Source organism: Anabas testudineus, chromosome 16, assembly GCF_900324465.2.
Source record: "Anabas testudineus chromosome 16, fAnaTes1.2, whole genome shotgun sequence".
Taxonomy (NCBI): Eukaryota; Metazoa; Chordata; class Actinopteri; order Anabantiformes; family Anabantidae; genus Anabas; species Anabas testudineus.
In genome coordinates this window covers 832,749-854,389 of record NC_046625.1, presented here as the reverse complement: position 1 = coordinate 854,389, position 21,641 = coordinate 832,749, and the positions used below count along the sequence as shown (strand labels likewise).

The 21,641-nt window shown below is 45.0% G+C and overlaps 1 protein-coding gene across 4 annotated transcripts in view; it reads left to right on the top strand.

Annotated features, from left to right (window-relative positions):
• Nucleotides 1-21,149, top strand: part of nek11 (NIMA-related kinase 11) — a 44,490-nt gene extending 23,341 nt beyond the window's left edge. For 3 of the 4 annotated variants that reach the window (XM_026371550.1, XM_026371549.1, XM_026371548.1), the window contains exons 13-17: nucleotides 2,355-2,473; nucleotides 8,663-8,723; nucleotides 11,998-12,102; nucleotides 13,520-13,613; nucleotides 20,457-21,149. In XM_026371550.1, the coding sequence (XP_026227335.1) occupies nucleotides 2,355-2,473; nucleotides 8,663-8,723; nucleotides 11,998-12,102; nucleotides 13,520-13,613; nucleotides 20,457-20,676 (599 nt within the window). In that variant the 3' untranslated portion in view covers nucleotides 20,677-21,149. The remainder of the gene's footprint in view (nucleotides 1-2,354; nucleotides 2,474-8,662; nucleotides 8,724-11,997; nucleotides 12,103-13,519; nucleotides 13,614-20,456) is intronic. The other variant, XM_026371551.1, reaches the window with a different exon arrangement.
• The last annotated feature ends 492 nt before the right edge of the window (nucleotides 21,150-21,641 follow it).

The window sequence follows — 21,641 nt, the reverse complement described above, 5'->3', positions numbered from 1 at the left end:
CAGTTCCTGGATGATGAAGGCATTGATGCCACTGACTGACCCTCACAATCCGACTGAGCACCGTGGGACTGTGGGACATCTTTCTGTGCATCCAAACCACCCCCCTTTCCAATCTGGGCGGAGATCCCCAGGACACCATCTGCCGTCTCATCAGGACCAGTACAAACAGGCATATGGAGGCCACACCCACTTCTGAGTCACATTATGAGCTGCTGGGATTACATTGGGACCCCTTTGGACCCCTTTGGATCACCTATATGGACAGTAATAACAGGTAATCACATCCTGACCACAGCTACACTGTATAAATCTAGTCTGGTTTGACATCACTGGGATTGGCTGCAGGGTTGGACAGGTGTTCTGCACTGTTACAGGTGAACACACAGACCTGAACTCTCCTCTTCCTGAGAGAATCAATGGATAAAAGATTTCACTTTGATGCCCAAACTCTTTCCTGTCTGCAGCACAGCTGGAAATTAAATGAGCCCTTCACGTTTCACAGGGAATCGTCTGGAACCGTGGAGGCTCCTGGAGTTCCCTGGAGGCCCCTTGAAGTCCCTGGATCCCAGAGTAAGAACCACTGTGACGTAACCAGCCTGATCGTGAGTTTGATTCTGTGAGAGTGAGACATTAGATTTGAGCCTGTTCTGCAGAGAATCCAAAAATAAAATACTTCTGGTCATTTCTTTGAATGCACGTGAAATAAAAAAACTGTGTTTTCAATACAGACAAAATATTCATCATGGAAACAACTAGAGATAATTCAATTCTTCTTTTTTGAACATCATCTGACGTAGAATCAGTCTGTTCCGAACAGAACAAACATCATTTATTTTCATCACAGGAGTCATCACCTTCCTCAAACAGTGAGCGTCTTATTTTAGGTCTCAGCTATCAGACACTCAGGAGCTTTCCAGCTTTCTGCTCCTCAAACTGTTTCCATCACCCAAAAGCTCATTAAAGGGTCGGAGAGCTCCGAGTCGACACTCGACAAACAGAAGGGAAACTCCTCAGAGACACAAACACCTGAGTTTACTCTGGTTTAGAAGCCTCAGTGGTCTCACTAAATATTTTCAGCTTCAGCTGAAACAGCTGAGTCTCAATGTGAAGTACGACGCGTTAGTGGAGCCTCCACTTCTCCAACACCGATCCAGTCTAAACAATGAGGGATTGTTTTAAAAACTACAGTTTGGAACAAAAGTTGAAATAGTTTGGTTCAGACTCTCGGCCCATTGATCTGACAGAACAGGACGTGCGACGACGTCACTTGAGACTGAGTAGGACAGTGGAGAACAAACTCATAAAAAGATGATGATGTCTGTTTAACACCATCAGTGAAGTGTGGGGGTGGAAACGTGATGATCTGGATCCGGTGTAAGGTGTCCTCAGTCAGCCTGGAAACCATTCCACAATGAAGAGACATGCCATCCTGACCGAGGAGAACTTCACTTAACAGCAATGAGCCCAAACATTCTTACTAGTGGAGTAATAACAGGTCGGTGTGTGGGTGGTCTCTGGTTTGTCATTTAGTTTCAGGCCTTCCTGTAAATGTTAAATTTCCTTTTCTGTGTTTTAATTGAGAGATGAAAAAATTTTAAAGTGTCTTTTTGTTTGTGTGAATTCATGTCACGTCCGCTCCCAGAGTCCCGCCCTGTGTCTGATCCTGCTCGTGTGATTGGCTGATGGGAGAAAAGGAGACAGTCGGACCTCAGAGACGCACATGAATTAAACATCTTCCTCTTTAAAACTCTGAGCTCGTTAGCAGGAATAATTATCCAGACAGCGGTGGTTAAGTGACAAATTAAAGTCGGGGCTTCTGTTTATCGACTTTTTACTGGGTTCAGTGTCTGAATGACATTAAGCATGTACAAAAACCAAAATTAGACCAACGTCAGTCTAAATATTTGGTATTTTTCCGTGAACGTCACTCATTTCCCTTTGTGTGTGAAATACACTTGACTAGTTCACATCTCCTGGTCTATCGCCCACTAAAACTACTACAAACAGAGTATTACCACTACTGTCAACATACAACAAGTATTTCTAGTTATGTTTATTAAACTAAATATTAATTTTCTTCAATGCTACAACAGACCATCGACCTGGAACAGGACCAGTATAGAGATTTGCAGCAGTTTGTCGTTCTTCTTCGTGTTTGTACTTTCACTTTTGTACCATTGCACCAATGAACCTACTGGTGTTGGAATTTAAAATCTTTTTCAGTCCTATTTTCCTCCGTTGATCACATTATTTATTTTTCTCTGAGATTACTTTTCTAAATCTGATGTGATTCGCTCTGCAGCAGCCGGTTGAACCTGCAGAGAACTGTCACTAACCTGTTCACCTGTGTGCAGGTATCCCAGAGGACCCTCAGGCTGCCGAGGTTTATTACAACCAGGACGGATTTGACTCGTGTTCAGAGGACGAGGACACAGAAACACCTGCAGAGACACTTTACCTGTCTGACCCACAGGTGAGTCTGACTCTGTGTCTCTCACAGTTTGATAAATTCTCACCTGTGGACTAAATGAGGCCGTGACACAGCCTCGCACGTCATTAGCCACAGTATCAGCAGCTGTGTTAAAACACATTCGTGTCTTTGTTCAACTGTGAACTGGAACTTTTCTTATTGGGAATCAGAAACAATAAAAATCACATTTTTACTCAAACGGTTTTGCAGAGAACAATCAGTTTTAATAGGAACATGTGTTTGATTAGCTGAATCCATGGTTTCCAGCATTTATCAAATGTGTTTGTCCATCACAGAGACTTCATTAAAGCAGCCTGATGATGTTGGACCATTGAACTGGAAACTAGTGTTCATCTACAGTTTGGAGGAATTGAGCAGGTCTGATTTTATTAATCATGCTCATTCTTAAAAAGGCAGATTTTCAAAATAAAAGCACCTAGGTATGAGTGAGGTCCCTGAACAGGCAGGACTCGAGTGCTGAAGACTTCCAAAATAAAATCCGCCGTATTTTTACCACTTCCTTCTTTTCACCCTCTGTCTTTTCTCGTCCCCTTCTCGCCTCTTCCTCCTATTTACTGGATGCACATTTTCTTTTGTGGAAATCATTTTTTCCTCCTGACTTACATACATACGTTTTACAGCGTCAGTCGTAAGAACACTTTTATTAGTCCATCCTCCACTTTTTCACTTATTCAAATCAATACACACACAAAAGATGCGTAAGGTGGATTGACCAGAGAAAGATGTTTGTTTGCCATCAGCTCATCTTCATTATTCAGTGTTGAATAAAAATATCATGTTCAGCTCACTAATTAGAACAGCAGAGTATAATGTGTGTATTAGCATGGATTAACATGGAGCAGATGAGGAGGGTTTGTAGGTGGAGGCTGTGGAGGAGCTTTGAATTCAGCTGCTGGTTTAATTCGTTTAATGTGTCGAGAGCTCCGTTTGTGTTTCAGCTCAAATTATCCTGATTCTCACACTGAGCTGAGCCCAGTAAAACCTCTAATTAGACACACACACACACAAGGACGGGGCGTCCTGACCAGCAGTGAACTAAGATGCATGTTATTAGCAGCTTATTTACTGGGAACAAAAATAATTCCAAAAGTGTGTTTGTGCATTTTCTTCAGCTGACTATTAGGAATTTAATTTATACAGTCCTGGAGTGTTTTTCTAACTAAAGTTTCTCATTCGGCCTCTCAGCAGATCAAACTAATAATGCAGGTCTACAACTTACTGTAAGGAAAAACAGTTTAGTTAAAAAATAAAACAGCATAATACAACATACGATGTTCCACACTGTCATTTCAGTATCCTTGAGTGTTACGTGATGCCGAAGGACATGATAAAGTGTCAGTATGTGACATTCTTGGAGCGAGAACAAGCTGGAAGAACAGTGTTGCATGAATTCAGATCTGTGTTCCCTGATTAGTTTACTCCTACAGACCCTCCTCTTATTTCCTGTGTTTGGTGTAGTTTCACTGACAGGCTGCTTCACACTGAACCTCCTCTGTGTTTGAGTTTTGCCTCATTTCAGCTCTTCTTATATCGGGTCACGAGCATTACGTCGGATAAATAACTTGATAAATGCAAAAATGATGCACAAACCAATCGGACCACTTCAGAGTCTTCTGGGCTTTAATGGGCTCCATGTTTAAATTGAAAGTCATTGGCCCGACAGACTCCAGTGGTCGGTCCAAATTGTGTCTGTTGAGTCGCGGTGAGTAATGTGAGATGTGCAGATGTTGGAGCAGCGAACATTAGCAAAAACATTTAACTTGTGACAAAAAGGAAGGTCAGCGCAGAATATTTTCAGGAACTATTCAGACATTAAACACAACGAAGACTCAGATAGTAAAGCCCAGCAGCATCTTATAGCACAATAAGAACAGGAAAGGTTTAGAGATAATCTCTTTAGAATTACATCTCTACACTTTATACACAAATAAACTAAATCCATTTAAATGTACCTGAGCTCTGTGTGAGTCTGTATGTTTAATTCAGTCTTCATCACCAAGTCTTGTTTTAAAACAGTGTCATTAATTCAGACTTAGCAGACACAGATTAAATACATTTCATTTTCTTCCTTATTAATTTCAGTGTTTTTTCTTCACCACAGTTCCAGTGTCACTATATAGTGTTTTCTTCTGACCATACGCTCCTCACTACACTGAGCTGAGAACTAGTTTACCACATAAACCCTGTCCTACGGTCTCCCATTGAGCAAACTTTAATCCTGTTCATGTCCACAGTACCAGACAACGTGCACCTGAAACTTAAACATGCACAGTTTTATATTCACCTTTTCATGACGTTCTGTGAGTCACAAACTAAGAAGCTGCTTCTTCTTCTTCATTCAGAGGTGTTTTTTTTTTTTTTTTTGTGCACGTGTAAGTAACGTGTCCACGGTCGCAGTATAAATAATGTGAGTACGTGTCCGTCCAAGAACAAAGTGTGAATCTGCCTTTAGAGGAGCTGGTGGAGCCAGACTCACTCCGTCAAGCTAATCAGCTGCTGCTTGCAGCGTCATGTTTCCTGTACAGATGTGAGGGTGATATTCTTACTATTTTATATCTGCACATTTGAACGGCGCCAAACAAGAAATGCTTTTGACTTTGTCAGGCAGAAGATTGTGTGGGCCCGAATTTAGCCAACCATTAGTGATGGATAACCCCCCCAGCATGCACACACACAAGCCTGTAGCTAAAGGACGAGTCAGATCCAATTTTTCAGTAAACAGCAGCTCTGCATCCCGGGACCATTACAGCCACTTTCTAACACAGGACTCGAAGGACAAGTCAAATGAACTGTCCACAGAGAGGAGGGCGGGGGGGCTTTGAAGGCTGCAGCCAATTTGTGGTCGGGGTTCAGAGAAAATAGGAGGCTGAGAGAGATTAAACCTATTTGTCACTGCTGATAGTGATGACAGCAGAAAAAGAGGAGAGAAGAGAAGAAATGGAGCGAAACTGGAGATTGTGGAGCAGGATAATTAGTGGAGCTGAGACGGAGCAGGAGCTGAACCAGCTGAGGACGCTCTTACTGCTCTGATCTGGATTTTATTGAAGAATTGTTGACATCTGTGCCTGGTGGTGACACAACCACCAGTCTGATCAATGCAAAACCAGATAATGACACAATTTTCCAATTTAATAGAACACACTGTTTTAATACACAGTGAACACACCTGTTCTGCTCACCTTCTGCTGATCTGCTGCCTAATGTGCTGTCAGGCTGAGTAGCTGTGTTTGTTCTGCTGGCTCCAATTTCACTTTCCTGTTTGGTCTCAGCAGGAGGTTTGAGATGCTGAGGCCGTTCTTGACCAGATCCCCCCAACAACGAACCACCTTAGTAACACATTAAGATTTTGCTTTAGTTCCTGCAGAACTGTTCTACTTTAAATAGACCGATTTAGTTTAGAACGTGAACACGAGGCTTTCGAGGAGTTCGATGAGCACTGCAGCTCTCTTAACATCTGGACCGTCTGCTTTTAGTTAATTAAACTGTAGAGTTCATTCAGAAATATGTCAGTAACTAATGTGTGTAAAGAGTAATGGAGTACGGTTCTAAGGAACCTCACTGACTCTGGGGCTAATTGGTTTGTAGTAAATTGAGATTCCATCAATCCAAGAGGAGTCTTCGTCTTTAAAGTCTTTTCTCATCATCCTGGCAAACTAATTAATTGTCAGCTGTAAGAGATGAGGCCTAACCCTAACACCCCTGTCTCTGAGTCCTCAGACACCCAGAGCTGGTCAGTGTGAAGCGGCTCACATACTGTGTCACCCACACCTGTGGTACTTGCAGTAGTCAGTAGTAATTCTACTTCAGAGTGTGAAGAATAATCACTGGGAGAAATTAGTGGCTGGAAGTTTGTCCTGAGCGGGGGGTACGGTTTAGTTTAATAATGGGCTTTGGTGCATTGTTTTCATGTGTGTAGCTAAGTGGCAGATTAGTTAACCATTAGTGTTTTAATTATACTCATCTATTTCATCCACCTCCATTAAGCGAAGGGGAATTTGTTCCCTGACGTTGTCCTTCAGGCTGCTGCTGCTTTATGACAGTATTTACCGTGTATTTACTAACGGCCTTGAAGACCATGAAGCTGTGGTACGCTCTGCAGAACTAGCTCGGACCGTGTGCTGCGTGACGCATGAATCGGTTATGAGAGAATGTTTAATTTCTGCAGATTTAAACTGAGCATCGTATGTTATCATGATATGAGGAAGCACAAGAGGCTCGGCTCGTTCTTTAATGGATTCCCAGCATATGGTGAAGATTTCAAATGTCGACATCATTTGACCTCACAGATGAGAGTATTTCTACACTGTGATATTACTACTACTTCCTCTAGTTTCTGTGTCTTTACTGCAGCTCAAAGAAAAGCATCATGAATCCTCCTCCTCCCCGTTTTTATGTGTCTGTTCGTGAAGGTTTAGGGTTTTTTCTTTTCATTTGCATCTTTCTGTGCTCGTTGAGCTGTTAATGTTTTAATGTTGTGTTGGTTCAGTTATTGTGATGTGTCGGTTTTTCATATCCGGCCAAATGAAAACCATGAATGTGCCTGAATCTGGAACAGCAGCACTTCGCTCTCAGTTATTGCTGTCTGGAGAAGCAGTGGTTACAATGGCGACGGCGTATTGTCCTAGGTAATGACAAATAATATTTCTGGTTGATTAGCAGCAGAGTGATACAGAGATCCGGTTGAGTCTCAGTGGGAGCAGCTGCATCTCTCAGTGTAATCAGGTGAACAGAGCAGCAGCAGCAGAGTGAATACCTCCATCACTCCTCCTCCACCCTAAACCCCTGAAGACCGACACTGCTGCTGATGATGTGGGACCATATGAGTCTCCACTGAGTCTCCACTGCGTTCAGTGTGCATCAGGATATATCCGTTAATTGATAAACCGGTCACTGTCAGGGTCAGGGTAACCCTCCTCTGTCAGAGACGGGGGCTTCACTGTGTAGAGGACCTGAAGTGCCTCTGGGACTAGGATGAAGGCAGCAGAAGAAGGGGGTCAGGTTCTTGGTGACACAGTTTAACCAGTCGAGTTATTTTGCTTAATTTCACTCCCCCTGTTTTTTGGAGTGACCTTGTCCCGATTCATCACATCAGGCAGAAGGCTCCACTTGAACTCATTCAGGAATTTGGAATGAGTCTGCACAGACGTAATCCGCAGCTTCACTGGTTGTCAGTGCCCATGCAACAGGCAGAAGCATTGAGGACCAGTGGAACACCAGTAGAGCTGGGTTTCTATAGACTAAGGACCTGTCTACCGAACCACCCCCAGCTTTTTTTTAATGGCTCATATCCGTATGTCCACAAACTGTAATCCTGACATATAGAGAGGGTTAGTGTCCTAGTTTCTGTTGATGCTCAGGAGGCAGAAACACTGTGTAAAGATGAGTGTGAGAGGATAAAGTCTCAGATAAAACAGGAACGCTGAGCGCGTCTTTATTCCCTAAACTTCTTTTTCTTCATCACTTACTCTGAAGCAGCATCTTAATGAGTGTTTGGCTGCAGTTTAAATGTTTAACTTCATTTTAATTGAGCTGTGAATCAAGTGAAACTGCTTTAGCTTCCCACCATCAATGCTCTGTTGCTTTTAAAAAGTCATGCCTGAAATAAAACTGCCACATTTCTGAATCATGTGCACGGGGGCTGATCCACTAAAGTAAATATCAGCAGAGTGAAAGTGGAGTGAGCAGCATGAGAGAACATTAAACTGTGTCTGTCTTCACGAGAAAACCTTGACGCACTTCATTATCCTGAAGACGTTTTTGATCTTCCCCTCAGTCACTACATGTTGGTCAGGCCCCGACGCAGCGAAGCATCATGATTGTTAATACGATACTTTACGTATGTGCAGTGCCCTTTTTACACCAGATGTAGTTCTGTGTGTTCTTTCCAAATAGTTCAATATAGTTTCATCAGTCCACAAACATTTTGCCAGTACTGCTGTGCAGTGTCAATGTGCTCTTTGGCAAACTTCAGGTGTGCAGTCATGTTCTTTGTAGTTAGCAGCAGCTTCCTTCATGGTGTCACGTGGTGACACCCTGCTAGTTCAATGTTTGACCTGCTCTCAGTCTCAGTCGCTCCCAGATGAGGTCTGGGGAGGGTTCTGCTCTTCTTCTTCTTTACAAAGAGGAAAGCCATGTTTTATTTTTTTATGTTTTGGTTCTTGCTGCCCACAGATAAGTGAGCTGGAGGCCATGATGAAGCACATGCAGAAAGTTCTGGAAGAGGAGCTGAGTGGTGAGTACATACTGAATAGTGCAGTACAGCTTGTCTACAGTACATAGAATATATTCAGGTACACAATACTCAAACTCTTTAATTAGAACAGCTGATGTTCAGGACTGATGCAAAGCAACAAAGTAGAAGAGATGATTTCTATATGTGCAGTGAACCTTTAATTCAAAGTGTTCATCCTATAGCACAACTCCAGACATGATGCGAACATGAGGAATTCAAGAACATCTTTCCAATGAACCCTCTGACTGACATCATGCTGCAGCTTTCTGATGCTCTGTGTGAGAAATGAGCTCCTTTTATCACCAGGAATCAACACGTTTAGTGTGAAACAGGCTGACGGCGTGTTTCCATTGGGTCGATCGGCTCTATCACAGCCTCTGCAGCCTTTTACCCTCAGTAACGTTTATGTTCTGCTACGGAACTCACACACAGTAACAACAGTGATGTTTGTAGTGAGACTGACGTGGGATCTGGAGGAGAGCAGCCAACAAAACCTCACTGAGGTTGAGACCAGTTTAAGAAACGTAGTAAAACCTGTGAAATGATGTCACAATGTGTAACCTGTAATGTCATCTCTCTGTGAACTGACCTTTGGAGAACAAGGTGTTGCTGCATGTTTTTATGTCTCTGCACCGGATCGCCGCAGCCGGAGGCAGCGTGTTTTCAGGTTGTCGGTTCTTGTGAACATATCTCAGGTTTGTGATCACAAGGAAAATCTACTCGGCTCATGTTCACGAGCATTTACGTTCAGTCCTGTGGCTGAATTCTGAAGTCTCAGGGTTCAGTGTCATAATATTTCTGTATTTACCTCCAGACACTGATGTGACAGCTGGATCACACTGCATTTAACAGATCTTGTTTGTCGCAGCTTGTTTTTTCAAGTTCTGGAGGTTCTGGTTCATAAATATGAAGTTTATGTGTGTGTCATTCTGAAATGGGCATGATGGGATGTTTCACTTTTCTAGAACTACTCTAATGTTACACGGTGTGAAGCAGTGTCAGAGTGAAGCATCTTCTTCTTCGCAAACAATCTTTGGCTACGTAGAGTTATATTCATCCAATTTCTTTACCGCTTGTCCACTCAAGGGTCACGGGAGTGCTGGAACCTATCCCAGCCATCACTGTGCGAGATGACAGGTACACCTGGACAGGTCACCAGTCCATCGAAGGGCAGACAGACGACCTTTCACACTCACATTCACTCCTACGGGGGAATTAGAGTCACCAATGAACCTAACACGCATGTGTTTGGATGAAGCTGGAGAACCCACGCAGACACAGGAAGGCTCCCTGCCGAGCCATGGATTCAAACCAGGGTCCTTCTTGTGAGGAGACAGTGCTGTCTACTACACCACCGTGCCGCCCCCGTACAGTCACAGGGGAGCTTTATTCATCAGTGGTGCTGTTCTACACCAGATATATTTTGCTTCTGTTTCATTTAAATTCTGCAGTAAGTCAAGTGTGTGAACGTGAAGGTTGAAACCTTTGAAACCTTTTAGAAAGTTGGTAGGAGACCTCAGATCTATCCTCCAGGTTTGTTCCAGTACCACACCGTGTGTGGTCCACACTGTAGATTAGGGTTAGAATCCAAACACAGATAATATTATGTTGAGCTTGATTTCTTTCCTTTTAAAATCATGAAATCTGATGACATGAATCTCATTTGATGTCGGAGTGGGCGGGTGTAGCTCTCTGGGACGATGGGTTCTGAGGTGTAATGGTTGTGAATCAGAGACCACTGTGTGCAGGCTTTACATCACATTACATTTAGAAGGTAACTCTCCGTCTATAGAGGAGTGTGATGTGCTGTGTTCAGGAACAGCACCGAGGGTAGGTCATCCAAGCAACACCAAGTTAGCTGACGATCAGCGTCATTTCAGCTGCTTCGTGCCTCTTGCTGCTACACAATGACTCGGGATAGAAAATGGTTGGTGGATGTTGACTTGATGCATCAGCATTAACAGAGCTTAAATCAGCTGGACTCAGACTCTGCAGCAGCAGCACAGTGGTGTTAAACTGGTAGCGACTGGATGTTTGTCCCTGCAGGCCTCTCTGTCTCCCCTCCTTCACTTTCATTCCTTCGTCTTTCTCCTTTTCACCTTCTCCACGCCATCGTGACTCCCCTCCCCCCTCTCGGCTCTTTGGTTCCTGTTGGCCTGGTTCAGTCACAATCTCTGCTGGTCTCGCTCCACGGACCTCGGAGAAAATAACACCTGAACAGTTCACCTGAAGATGAGCCTCTGCTCCTTCTCACCTCCTGTCAGAGGAAACAGTTTGTGTGACAAAGCACTGACTTCTCCTCCTGCTTCTTAATCCTCTGAATTTTCCAAATAATATAATTCTCATGAACGACTGGCAGACACAGTCTGACATTTGGGGACTTCTACTTATTCTATTTTTGTCTTTATTTCATCTTTTCCAGGCCGATATCAGAGTGTGATGATATCGACTGACTAGTCACTAATAAAATATACTGTACTATAGTTATACTGACAGTATATCTACTGAGTACAGTGAAAATCACTGCTGTAATGTCACTAATGTGTAGGAAGGACATTTGAAAGAACTGCAAAGTTAAAGGGGTTAAAAATAGAGTTCAGCTGTTAACTGGAGAAAGTGCGAGTATGATGCGACTGTTGGACATTAAACTGAATTTATCAGTACAACAGGTGAACAGAGGAGTAGGAACTTCATATCAACAGCAGGTTCAGACTGGAAGGGTTCTAACTAGAAGAGGATTACAGACCTAGAGGCAGCGTTTGGTACTCCACTGTTATTAATACACGTCTCACTTTGCCTCCTTCCTCTGCAGCCAGCTGATGTAGGTGAATAACACACTAGGACAGTGAACTGGTGAGAAGTGCTCTTGTGTTAGAAACAGCTTCCCACCTTATCACGAGTCAGTGAACCATCAAAATGATTTGGAAGGTCTGGTTCTCTGCTGCAGGTGAAGCTGACTTCACTGAGAACGGAAAGATTTTAAATGAAGGGAAACTAATTATGTGTTCACATGTTAAATCTGTGTGACTAGAAAACCTCATGGTTTTTTATTCTAGTTCAATTTTTACGATTCTGTGTCAGGTTTAGAAATTCTGACATGAGATTCAGAATTATTCAAACTCTTGTTTTGTGTTGTGTGTGTTTCTACATGTATGTGCACCAGCTGTAGTGGTCACGTGTGCTGCTGGTTGCAATCGTTACGACCGGATTCACTGAAGATGCCTCAGCGGTCACTCAGCGTGTTTACTCTGTTTTCATCTTTTCTGGTCTGCAGAGTTCATTGTTCCACAGCACAATCCAGATGTTTTACCTGGAAGCTTTAATAGACCCTCACACATACGACAGTTATGTGTTAAAACAAGTCAGCAGAACTTCCCCGGTGAGCATACCTTACATACCTGTCCACTCTTTTGTGGAAGAGGGTTTCTATTCAATTCAGTTCAATTCAATCATATTTTATAGCACTAAAGGTCTTACAAAATAGAACTGTATCCAGAATTATATAGAAAACCCAACAACCCCACTGAGCGGCACCAGGAGACAGTGGAGAGGAAAAACAATTCAGTTAAGAAAGGGTTAAAAGTATACGTAGGGAAACACCTCCACTTCCTCCTTCTGGTTTGATGAAAATGGTTGTTTCAGGGTAAAATGTAGAACATGCTGAGAGCTCTACAGCACATCTGTCCCCTGAGGAACCACGGTGACACAGAAGCCTCAGCAAACAGCCACTAAATCCTGATATGTAGCTTCTAGTAAATGGACAAAAGACCCGAAGCAGAGACTATTACCCTGATTTACTGTCCAGTCATTAGATGTTAAACAGCAGGTGTTTCCAGTATCTGCATTACTGCTTCATTCAATTCAGTTCATTTTAGACTTTGAAGCATAGTTTACCTGCTTTAAAAAAATGACAAAGTGCTGAAACTGTCAGGTGAAGAGATAAGAAGAGGTGAGAAGTCAGCTGAATGAAGTCAGAGATCTAGAACTGTCAGTCGGGGAGCAGACGAAACATGAGTTCAAAAGATGAAAGCAATAGAAACATCATCTGGAAAAAAATGGAAGGGTTAGAAATGTGAAAAGAGTGAAGGGTGGAGAGAACCCAGACCGAAGCAGTGAACCGGACATAACAGCAGGAGACGGAGACGGTAACTTGGACGTTAGTACGTTAGTTAGTTAGCTGAGTTGCATCATGAGCCTTTTTCACATACTGTAAAAAAAAAAGTGGCTTTAATTGTCCAAGGAGATGAAATAAATGAAAGGAGTTCAAGTGTCGTGAAAAAGGAAGTGTGCTGAAGAATTGTAGCTCCATGTGATGTCCATCAGCTTTGGGTTCAGCAGGGACAGTACGTTGAATTATTCATTTAGATATGAATCTCAGAGTTCATTACAATTAGGAGCCTCGTTAAGGCTCTGAGCTCGTTAAGATTCAAAGATTGTTAAACCTGTTGAATTATCAATGTCACATCTGAAGATTTTTACTTTAATGTTTTTTCAGTCTGTTCATGTTTCAGTTCTCTTGGAGCCAGATTTTATTTTCTAGCAGTTTGGCACAAGGCAGATGGAGAAATGTGTTCAGAGTCTGGCAGCAGCAGATATCCTGCTTTTATAATCCCATTAGATCACCTCTGTGGACTTTACTGCTTTTCTTAATGGAGTCAGAGCTGCTCCTGCAGAGACAACGTGAATAGAAAACAAGGATTTCAATAAAATGTCACACGTGCTGATATTTCATATTGCGTCTGCACCATTCTCCAGGTATTTCTTGCTATTCTTTGTCTTTTCTGTCCTTCAATCAGGAGACCCAGCAGAACCAGAGGCCCCTCAGAGCCCCCAGGGTCCCTCAACGATCAACAGCAGCCTGCTGGAGACCAGGATCCAAAACCTGAGAGAGTGAGTCTGACGTAATGACCCAATCTTTGGTTTATCTGACGTGCTGCCTACTCTGCACTCTGAGAATATTCACTCTGGATGAAAACAGCCTCAGGTCTTAATGTGCAATGAGTTTAATGAGTTAATTATGCAGCCTGCAGCTTCACGTTTTGCTAAGGCAACCATATACCTGATGATGTTAGTGGGACCTGAACACACCATAACTTCTTAAATGAGTATATATTAATATTCAGTATATGTAGATGTAGTTGTACATATCTGTCCAATGTCCTAAGTTCAGTGTTTAAGTTCAGTTTGTTAGTTCGAAGTTTATTAAAGTAATAGAACAGTAATCATTCAACACACTGTGAACAAAGATCTTGAAGCTGTGACACAGCAGATACATGCACAGACTGTGGTTTGTTAAAATAAAATAGACACACTTACTGAGAGATTACCTGAGGAATTTATCAGGCAGCATCCTGAAATAACACTGATGTTGTCAAATCCTGTCATCCAGAAAGACGGCATCCCTCCGATCTCCGTTTATTTTTAGTTAACTGAAAGTGTCGCCCTCCGGATATTTTTGCTCTTTGTCTGATGTTGAGATGAATGAAGCCTTTGTGAAAAGTTTGCTGTTTACAGCCGTTTGTCAGAGCAGAAGCTGCTGTCACACATTTCTCTCTTTACATTTTTTAAGTTGAATGCACATCTGATGTATGGGAGATGTTAACTTCAGGGTTCGTGTATGGAGAGCTACAGTCTTCTGTAAATGACGCTACGTCTCCCTCTGCGTTTTTAGTATCAGCTCCGTCTCTGTTGCCTCTGTGAAAGTTGAATTTAAAATAATCCAATTATTCCAGACAAACACGCTGCCTGAAGCTGCAGCGTGTCGCTGTGTGGATCAGTGATATGAACCCGATTCAGTTTGTTTGTGCAGATTAGAGTGAAGGAAAGCAGAGCAAACAAACATGGAGCAGAGACAATGATACAGAACAAAGGTCTGTGCTCCAGAAACCAGACAATTTAACATCACCGCAAACATTTGGAAAATTGGAATCAAATGTAGGAACTGTGAAAGTGAACAAGTGTGGAGTCGACACAGAAACTAAACCCAGCAAACACGCTGCCACTCGCCTCCATCAGATCGAAATAATAAATGTCCCAACAGAGAAGGTTCACGGTGTGACATCGGTTCATCCCCACAGGTAGAGCACCAGCAGGTGGTGTGTTCAGTGTCCTCCGTCTTTGTTGACGGAGTTTTCTTCTTCTCTGCTATTGTCACACTGTAGAATATTTTGGCACGTTAGCGCCACCTGTTGATCTGTGGAGATGCATTACGTCACCATTGAACACATGAAAATCTAAAGCTCACTCCTGGACACACTTTGTTTCACTGCTGAGTCTAAATGTCTCGCCTGATTGGCCGACGGTGGCAGGTGGGGTCATTTTATTGGTCAGATAGCAGAGCAGTCCCACTTCGATTAGGGTCGGCCCATCACTATGGCAACAACATCAGAGACTCACCAATGCTCACACAGCCGCTGTTTGTGGAGAATTAGAGGCGTCAGCTTCCACAGAGCTCCTCCTAAAACACCCGTTGGTGTCAGTGCTGCGTGTTTGCTTCCTGACGACGGTCTGAGAGCGGTAAAGCGTTCTCTGGTGTCCTGATAAAGAAAGTTACACAGCACCTGAACATGAAGTTATTTTTTTTACTTGTGCGCTCTGGTTATTTTGTTGGCACAAGATTAAAAATGATTTTATATTAAGTTAAAAACTTTTATCTCATGTTGCTGCAGAATTTAAACACAGAATAAAATTAAATAAGATAAGGCAGACTTTTATTCATTTATGGGGAAATTCCCGTGTTTACAGGAGCAGAGGGAACAAATAAAAGAAAGACAGAAAAAAGAAATTCTACTAATATTGAAATAATATATTTCACCTCCCACGACCGTTGTACGAATAATAACTCTGAGACGTTCTTGTTGATTCTGGTTTTGGAGGTTTGGTCACATACATAGAGATGTTGGTTGATTTTATACATTTTATCTCTAAGACGTTTGACATGAAGATGTAAATGTTGAACGACTGACCCCCCCGAGCTTCACCTGGATCAGTACTTAGTTATTTAAACTGTTCTTTAACCCTTCAGTCTACACACATTGACCCATTCTAACAATATGGAAACATGTTTTAGAAATCCTGGTAAATTCGTTCAAAACCAACTCAAATCTCAGATTCACCAGAACAAACCGTCATGGTGGAGGTCCACAGGGAGGGGGACCTGTAGGACCTTACATTAACAGGTGTGTGCCTTCCTCAGCTATGTTCAGTTCATTCAATGTGCCGCAGGTCGACTGTGGCTCTGACGACCTGTTTGGGCAGATTCGTAATCTTAATTTGGAAACATGTTGAAAATATATATGGTTGTGTGTGATGGAAAATGACACTTGTTTCTATGTTAGATTAGCATTAGGTGAAGGTGGGGGAAGATTTTTTAAACTGACTTTACCTGCACAGCACACCTGTGAGCATGGTTTCCTTTAGCCGGGTTCATTTGAAGGAGCTCAACATTATTCTTGTTAAACTCATGACACCTGTCAACAAAAAAATGATCAACATTAAGCTTCGAATCAGTTTGTATTCTTTCTTATTATCTAATATTCAGCTGAGTGTTTGCTATCAGTTTGTTCCCTGGAGCTGCAGCTCTGACATTAATCCTCCTGCTGCTGCTCAGTTTGTTCTGAGGATGAAATCCCATCAGAGCAGAAACATTTGTGAGAAGAAATGAAGAATGTGCAGAAATCCATAAATCATCAGTTTCTGTTCCGATGGTGTGAATATAGAAAGTTTGATTTATGCTCGATGGCTAATTTTCTCTCCTTTGAAGTTTAACTTTACCAGAAAGTTTGGTGAATTGACCTGAGGAGACATCAAGTGTAAATTACAGGTGGAGGAGGAGGAGGAGGAGGAGGAGGAGGAGGAGGAGGAGATAGGGGAGGAGGAGGAGGAGGAGGAGATAGGGCAGGTGGTGAGGAGATGTCAGGGAGGAGGAGGAGAGAGGAGGGCAGGGGGAGAGGAGGAGGAGGAGAAGAGGGGAGGAGGAGGAGGGAGGAAGGGGCAGGGGGAGGAGGAGGAGGAGGAAGGGCAGGGGGAGGAGGAGGAGGAGGAGGAGGAAGGGCAGGGGGAGGAGGAGGAGGAAGGGCAGGGGGAGGAGGAGGAGATAGGGCAGGGGGAGGAGGAGGAGGAGGAGGAAGGGCAGGGGAGGAGGAGGAGGAGGAGGAAGGGCAGGGGGAGGAGGAGGAGGAGAGGAAGGGCAGGGGGAGGAGGAGGAGGAGGAAGGGCAGGGGAGGAGAGGAGGAGGGAGGAGGAAGGGCAGGGGAGGAGGAGGAGGAAGGGCAGGGGGAGGAGGAGGAGATAGGGCAGGGGGAGGAGGAGGAGGAGGAGGAAGGGCAGGGGGAGGAGGAGGAGGAGGAGGAAGGGCAGGGGGAGGAGGAGGAGGAGGAGGAAGGGCAGGGGGAGGAGGAGGGAGGAAGGGCAGGGGGAGGAGGAGGAGGAGGAAGGGCAGGGGGAGGAGGAGGAGGGAAGGGCAGGGGGAGGAGGAAGGAGGAGGAGAGGAAGGGCAGGGGAGGAGGAGGAGGAGGAGGAGAAGGGCAGGGGGAGGAGGAGGAGGAAGGGCAGGGGGAGGAGGAGGAGTATTTCAGTGTGGACTGTAGTGAAATGTTTGATGACTCTGAATCACACTAACGACTGTCTGCTCTGTCAGCTCTTTGCTCTGTCTGCTCTGTCTGCTCTGTCTGCTCTGTCTGCTCTGTCTGCTCTGTCTGCTCTTTGCTCTGTCTGCTCTGTCAGCTCTGTCTGCTCTGTCAGCTCTGTCAGCTCTGTCTGCTCTGTCAGCTCTGTCTGCTCTGTCTGCTCTGTCTGCTCTGTCAGCTCTGTCTGCTCTGTCAGCTCTGTCAGCTCTGTCTGCTCTGTCTGCTCTTTGCTCTGTCTGCTCTGTCTGCTCTTTGCTCTGTCTGCTCTGTCTGCTCTTTGCTCTGTCAGCTCTGTCTGCTCTGTCAGCTCTGTCAGCTCTGTCAGCTCTGTCTGCTCTGTCTGCTCTGTCTGCTCTGTCTGCTCTGTCAGCTCTGTCTGCTCTGTCTGCTCTGTCTGCTCTTTGCTCTGTCAGCTCTGTCAGCTCTGTCAGCTCTGTCAGCTCTGTCTGCTCTTTGCTCTGTCTGCTCTGTCAGCTCTGTCAGCTCTGTCAGCTCTGTCTGCTCTGTCAGCTCTGTCTGCTCTTTGCTCTGTCTGCTCTGTCTGCTCTGTCTGCTCTTTGCTCTGTCTGCTCTGTCTGCTCTGTCTGCTCTGTCTGCTCTGTCTGCTCTGTCTGCTCTGTCAGCTCTGTCTGCTCTGTCAGCTCTGTCAGCTCTGTCTGCTCTGTCAGCTCTGTCTGCTCTGTCTGCTCTGTCTGCTCTGTCTGCTCTGTCAGCTCTGTCTGCTCTTTGCTCTGTCAGCTCTGTCTGCTCTGTCAGCTCTGTCAGCTCTGTCTGCTCTGTCTGCTCTTTGCTCTGTCTGCTCTGTCTGCTCTTTGCTCTGTCTGCTCTGTCTGCTCTTTGCTCTGTCAGCTCTGTCTGCTCTGTCAGCTCTGTCAGCTCTGTCAGCTCTGTCTGCTCTGTCAGCTCTGTCTGCTCTGTCTGCTCTGTCTGCTCTGTCTGCTCTGTCTGCTCTTTGCTCTGTCTGCTCTGTCTGCTCTGTCTGCTCTTTGCTCTGTCTGCTCTTTGCTCTGTCTGCTCTGTCAGCTCTGTCAGCTCTGTCAGCTCTGTCTGCTCTGTCTGCTCTGTCTGCTCTGTCAGCTCTGTCAGCTCTGTCAGCTCTGTCTGCTCTGTCTGCTCTGTCAGCTCTGTCTGCTCTGTCTGCTCTGTCTGCTCTGTCAGCTCTGTCAGCTCTGTCTGCTCTGTCTGCTCTTTGCTCTGTCTGCTCTGTCTGCTCTTTGCTCTGTCAGCTCTGTCTGCTCTGTCTGCTCTGTCTGCTCTGTCAGCTCTGTCTGCTCTGTCTGCTCTGTCAGCTCTGTCTGCTCTTTGCTCTGTCAGCTCTGTCAGCTCTGTCAGCTCTGTCTGCTCTGTCAGCTCTGTCTGCTCTGTCTGCTCTTTGCTCTGTCTGCTCTGTCAGCTCTGTCTGCTCTTTGCTCTGTCAGCTCTGTCTGCTCTGTCTGCTCTGTCTGCTCTTTGCTCTCTCTGCTCTGTCTGCTCTGTCTGCTCTGTCTGCTCTGTCAGCTCTGTCAGCTCTGTCTGCTCTGTCAGCTCTGTCTGCTCTGTCAGCTCTGTCTGCTCTTTGCTCTGTCAGCTCTGTCTGCTCTGTCAGCTCTGTCTGCTCTTTGCTCTCTCTGCTCTGTCTGCTCTGTCTGCTCTGTCTGCTCTTTGCTCTGTCAGCTCTGTCTGCTCTGTCAGCTCTGTCTGCTCTTTGCTCTGTCAGCTCTGTCTGCTCTGTCAGCTCTGTCTGCTCTGTCTGCTCTGTCAGCTCTGTCTGCTCTGTCTGCTCTTTGCTCTGTCTGCTCTGTCTGCTCTGTCTGCTCTGTCTGCTCTGTCTGCTCTTTGCTCTGTCAGCTCTGTCAGCTCTGTCAGCTCTGTCTGCTCTTTGCTCTGTCAGCTCTGTCTGCTCTGTCAGCTCTGTCAGCTCTGTCTGCTCTGTCTGCTCTTTGCTCTGTCTGCTCTGTCTGCTCTGTCAGCTCTGTCAGCTCTCTCTGCTCTGTCTGCTCTGTCTGCTCTGTCTGCTCTTTGCTCTGTCAGCTCTGTCTGCTCTGTCAGCTCTGTCTGCTCTTTGCTCTGTCAGCTCTGTCTGCTCTGTCAGCTCTGTCTGCTCTGTCTGCTCTGTCTGCTCTGTCTGCTCTGTCTGCTCTGTCTGCTCTGTCTGCTCTTTGCTCTGTCAGCTCTGTCTGCTCTGTCAGCTCTGTCTGCTCTGTCTGCTCTTTGCTCTGTCAGCTCTGTCAGCTCTGTCTGCTCTGTCTGCTCTGTCAGCTCTGTCTGCTCTGTCTGCTCTGTCTGCTCTGTCTGCTCTGCTCTGTCAGCTCTGTCTGCTCTGTCAGCTCTGTCAGCTCTGTCTGCTCTTTGCTCTGTCTGCTCTGTCAGCTCTGTCTGCTCTTTGCTCTGTCAGCTCTTGTCATGCTCTGTCAGCTCTGTCTGCTCTTTGCTCTGTAGCTCTGCTCTGTCTGCTCTGTCAGCTCTGTCAGCTCTGTCTGCTCTGTCAGCTCTGTAGCTCTGTCTGCTCTGTCAGCTCTGTCTGCTCTGTCAGCGTCTGCTCTGTCTGCTCTGTCAGCTCTGTCTGCTCTGTCTGCTCTGTCAGCTCTGTCTGCTCTGTCAGCTCTGTCTGCTCTGTCAGCTCTGTCTGCTCTGTCAGCTCTGTCTGCTCTGTCTGCTCTGTCAGCTCTGTCTGCTCTGTCAGCTCTGTCTGCTCTGTCTGCTCTCTCTGCTCTGTCTATTGTTATCCCACTGTCTGGACCCCCTCCCTCCATTGTTGCTGCTGTTTATCACCCCCACTAAGCCACACAATCACTTTTTAAATGATAGTGCTGCTGTCCTCTCCCATGTGTCCACGCTCTCACCAGGGGACAATGAGAGCCGTCCCCTCACCTCGTGTCTTCTGTCTGACTATATTCTTACTATCTTTCCTCCACCTCTCTGAAATCCCCCTGTGTTTCCACTGCTCCGCTGATGACCCCCCCCCCCCCCCCCCCCCCCCGCCCCCGTCCCGCTCTAACATTCTGACGTTACATTCAACCTCACTACGTCATTCAACTTTACATTTAGGGGCAGATCAGTGTCCGGTGGTCTATCTTCTTATTGATGGTGCCTTTTGATGTACTTACGTGTACCCCCCTCCCTGCAGGTCCATCTGTCTTCACCTGGGTTCAGACGACTTCCAGCAGGTGTATGAGAGCCTGAAGGAGGCCAGGCAGGTGCGGGACGCTGAGCACGCTGTCACAGAGGAAGCTTTACGCCACCCACAAGATAAACCTGATGTCGGGTTCCAGGTGGACCAGCTGCTGTTCTACGAGGAAGAGCTGCAGAGAGTGAGACAGCTGCAGGAAGACAGGCCACCTGTCTGACTGTCTCCACAGCATTATTTGAACATTTGTTGGTGGAGGGTTAGTGTAACCTGAATAGATTCACTGTTAAAATACGAACACAATCAGCAGCACATCAACTTCTACTAAATGACAGCAGCTTCTGTCTGTTCTCCAGAACTTCTCCAGAACTTCTCCAGAACTTCTCCAGAACTTCTCCATCTTGGTTTTACAGGTGTTTCCAGTTTAAAGAAGATTCCATTCAATGTTAATGATGCAAATTCAAATTCAAATCTTGGAAATTCTCAGCGTTGCTGAACAACTTCTGCTTCCTCTTCACAAATAATCAGTTGAATATATGTTAATGTTTTAAACATGTAGAAAACTTCCTTCTTCTTGTTGCACAGTGAGTTCAACCCCAGAGCTTCTTGATCCCATTAGATTAGAAGTTGTGAAGCTTTATAAACTCATGTATGATGATGACGTGTTAACTCGTGCTACATGTTTGAATTGTCCCAAACCAGCATAAGCTCTGTGCTGGTTTTGTCTGGTGACATTTCCAATAAAGTTTATTCAAAGAATAAATCGGAAGAACATGTTTACTGCAGAAATCCTGGAGAGTTGTGAGACGGAGGATCCAAAGAAAAAGTGCATATTGGATTTTGAATTTTGAGCAGTAAACTTTTATTTCAAGGTAAAAATAAAAAGGTTGTTTTTCATCAGTAATCTCATATTAACAGCTACGAATGTGACTCTGCCGGGAAGAAGACAACAGGTGCACAGTACAGATTTATTAGTGTTGGTCATTCTGGAAAATAGTTAAGATTCATAGATTAATAGATTCATTTTCTTTCCTCATCAAACCTCTGCAGGGACAATAAATCATGCATCTTTTCATCCATGTTTGCCACCGACTGTAGATCAGTGACTTGATGTGACGTTGGTGCAGCGTGTGACCCGCCTGCACAGGATGAACCGGGATCCGCTGACTGAAAGCTCTACTAACG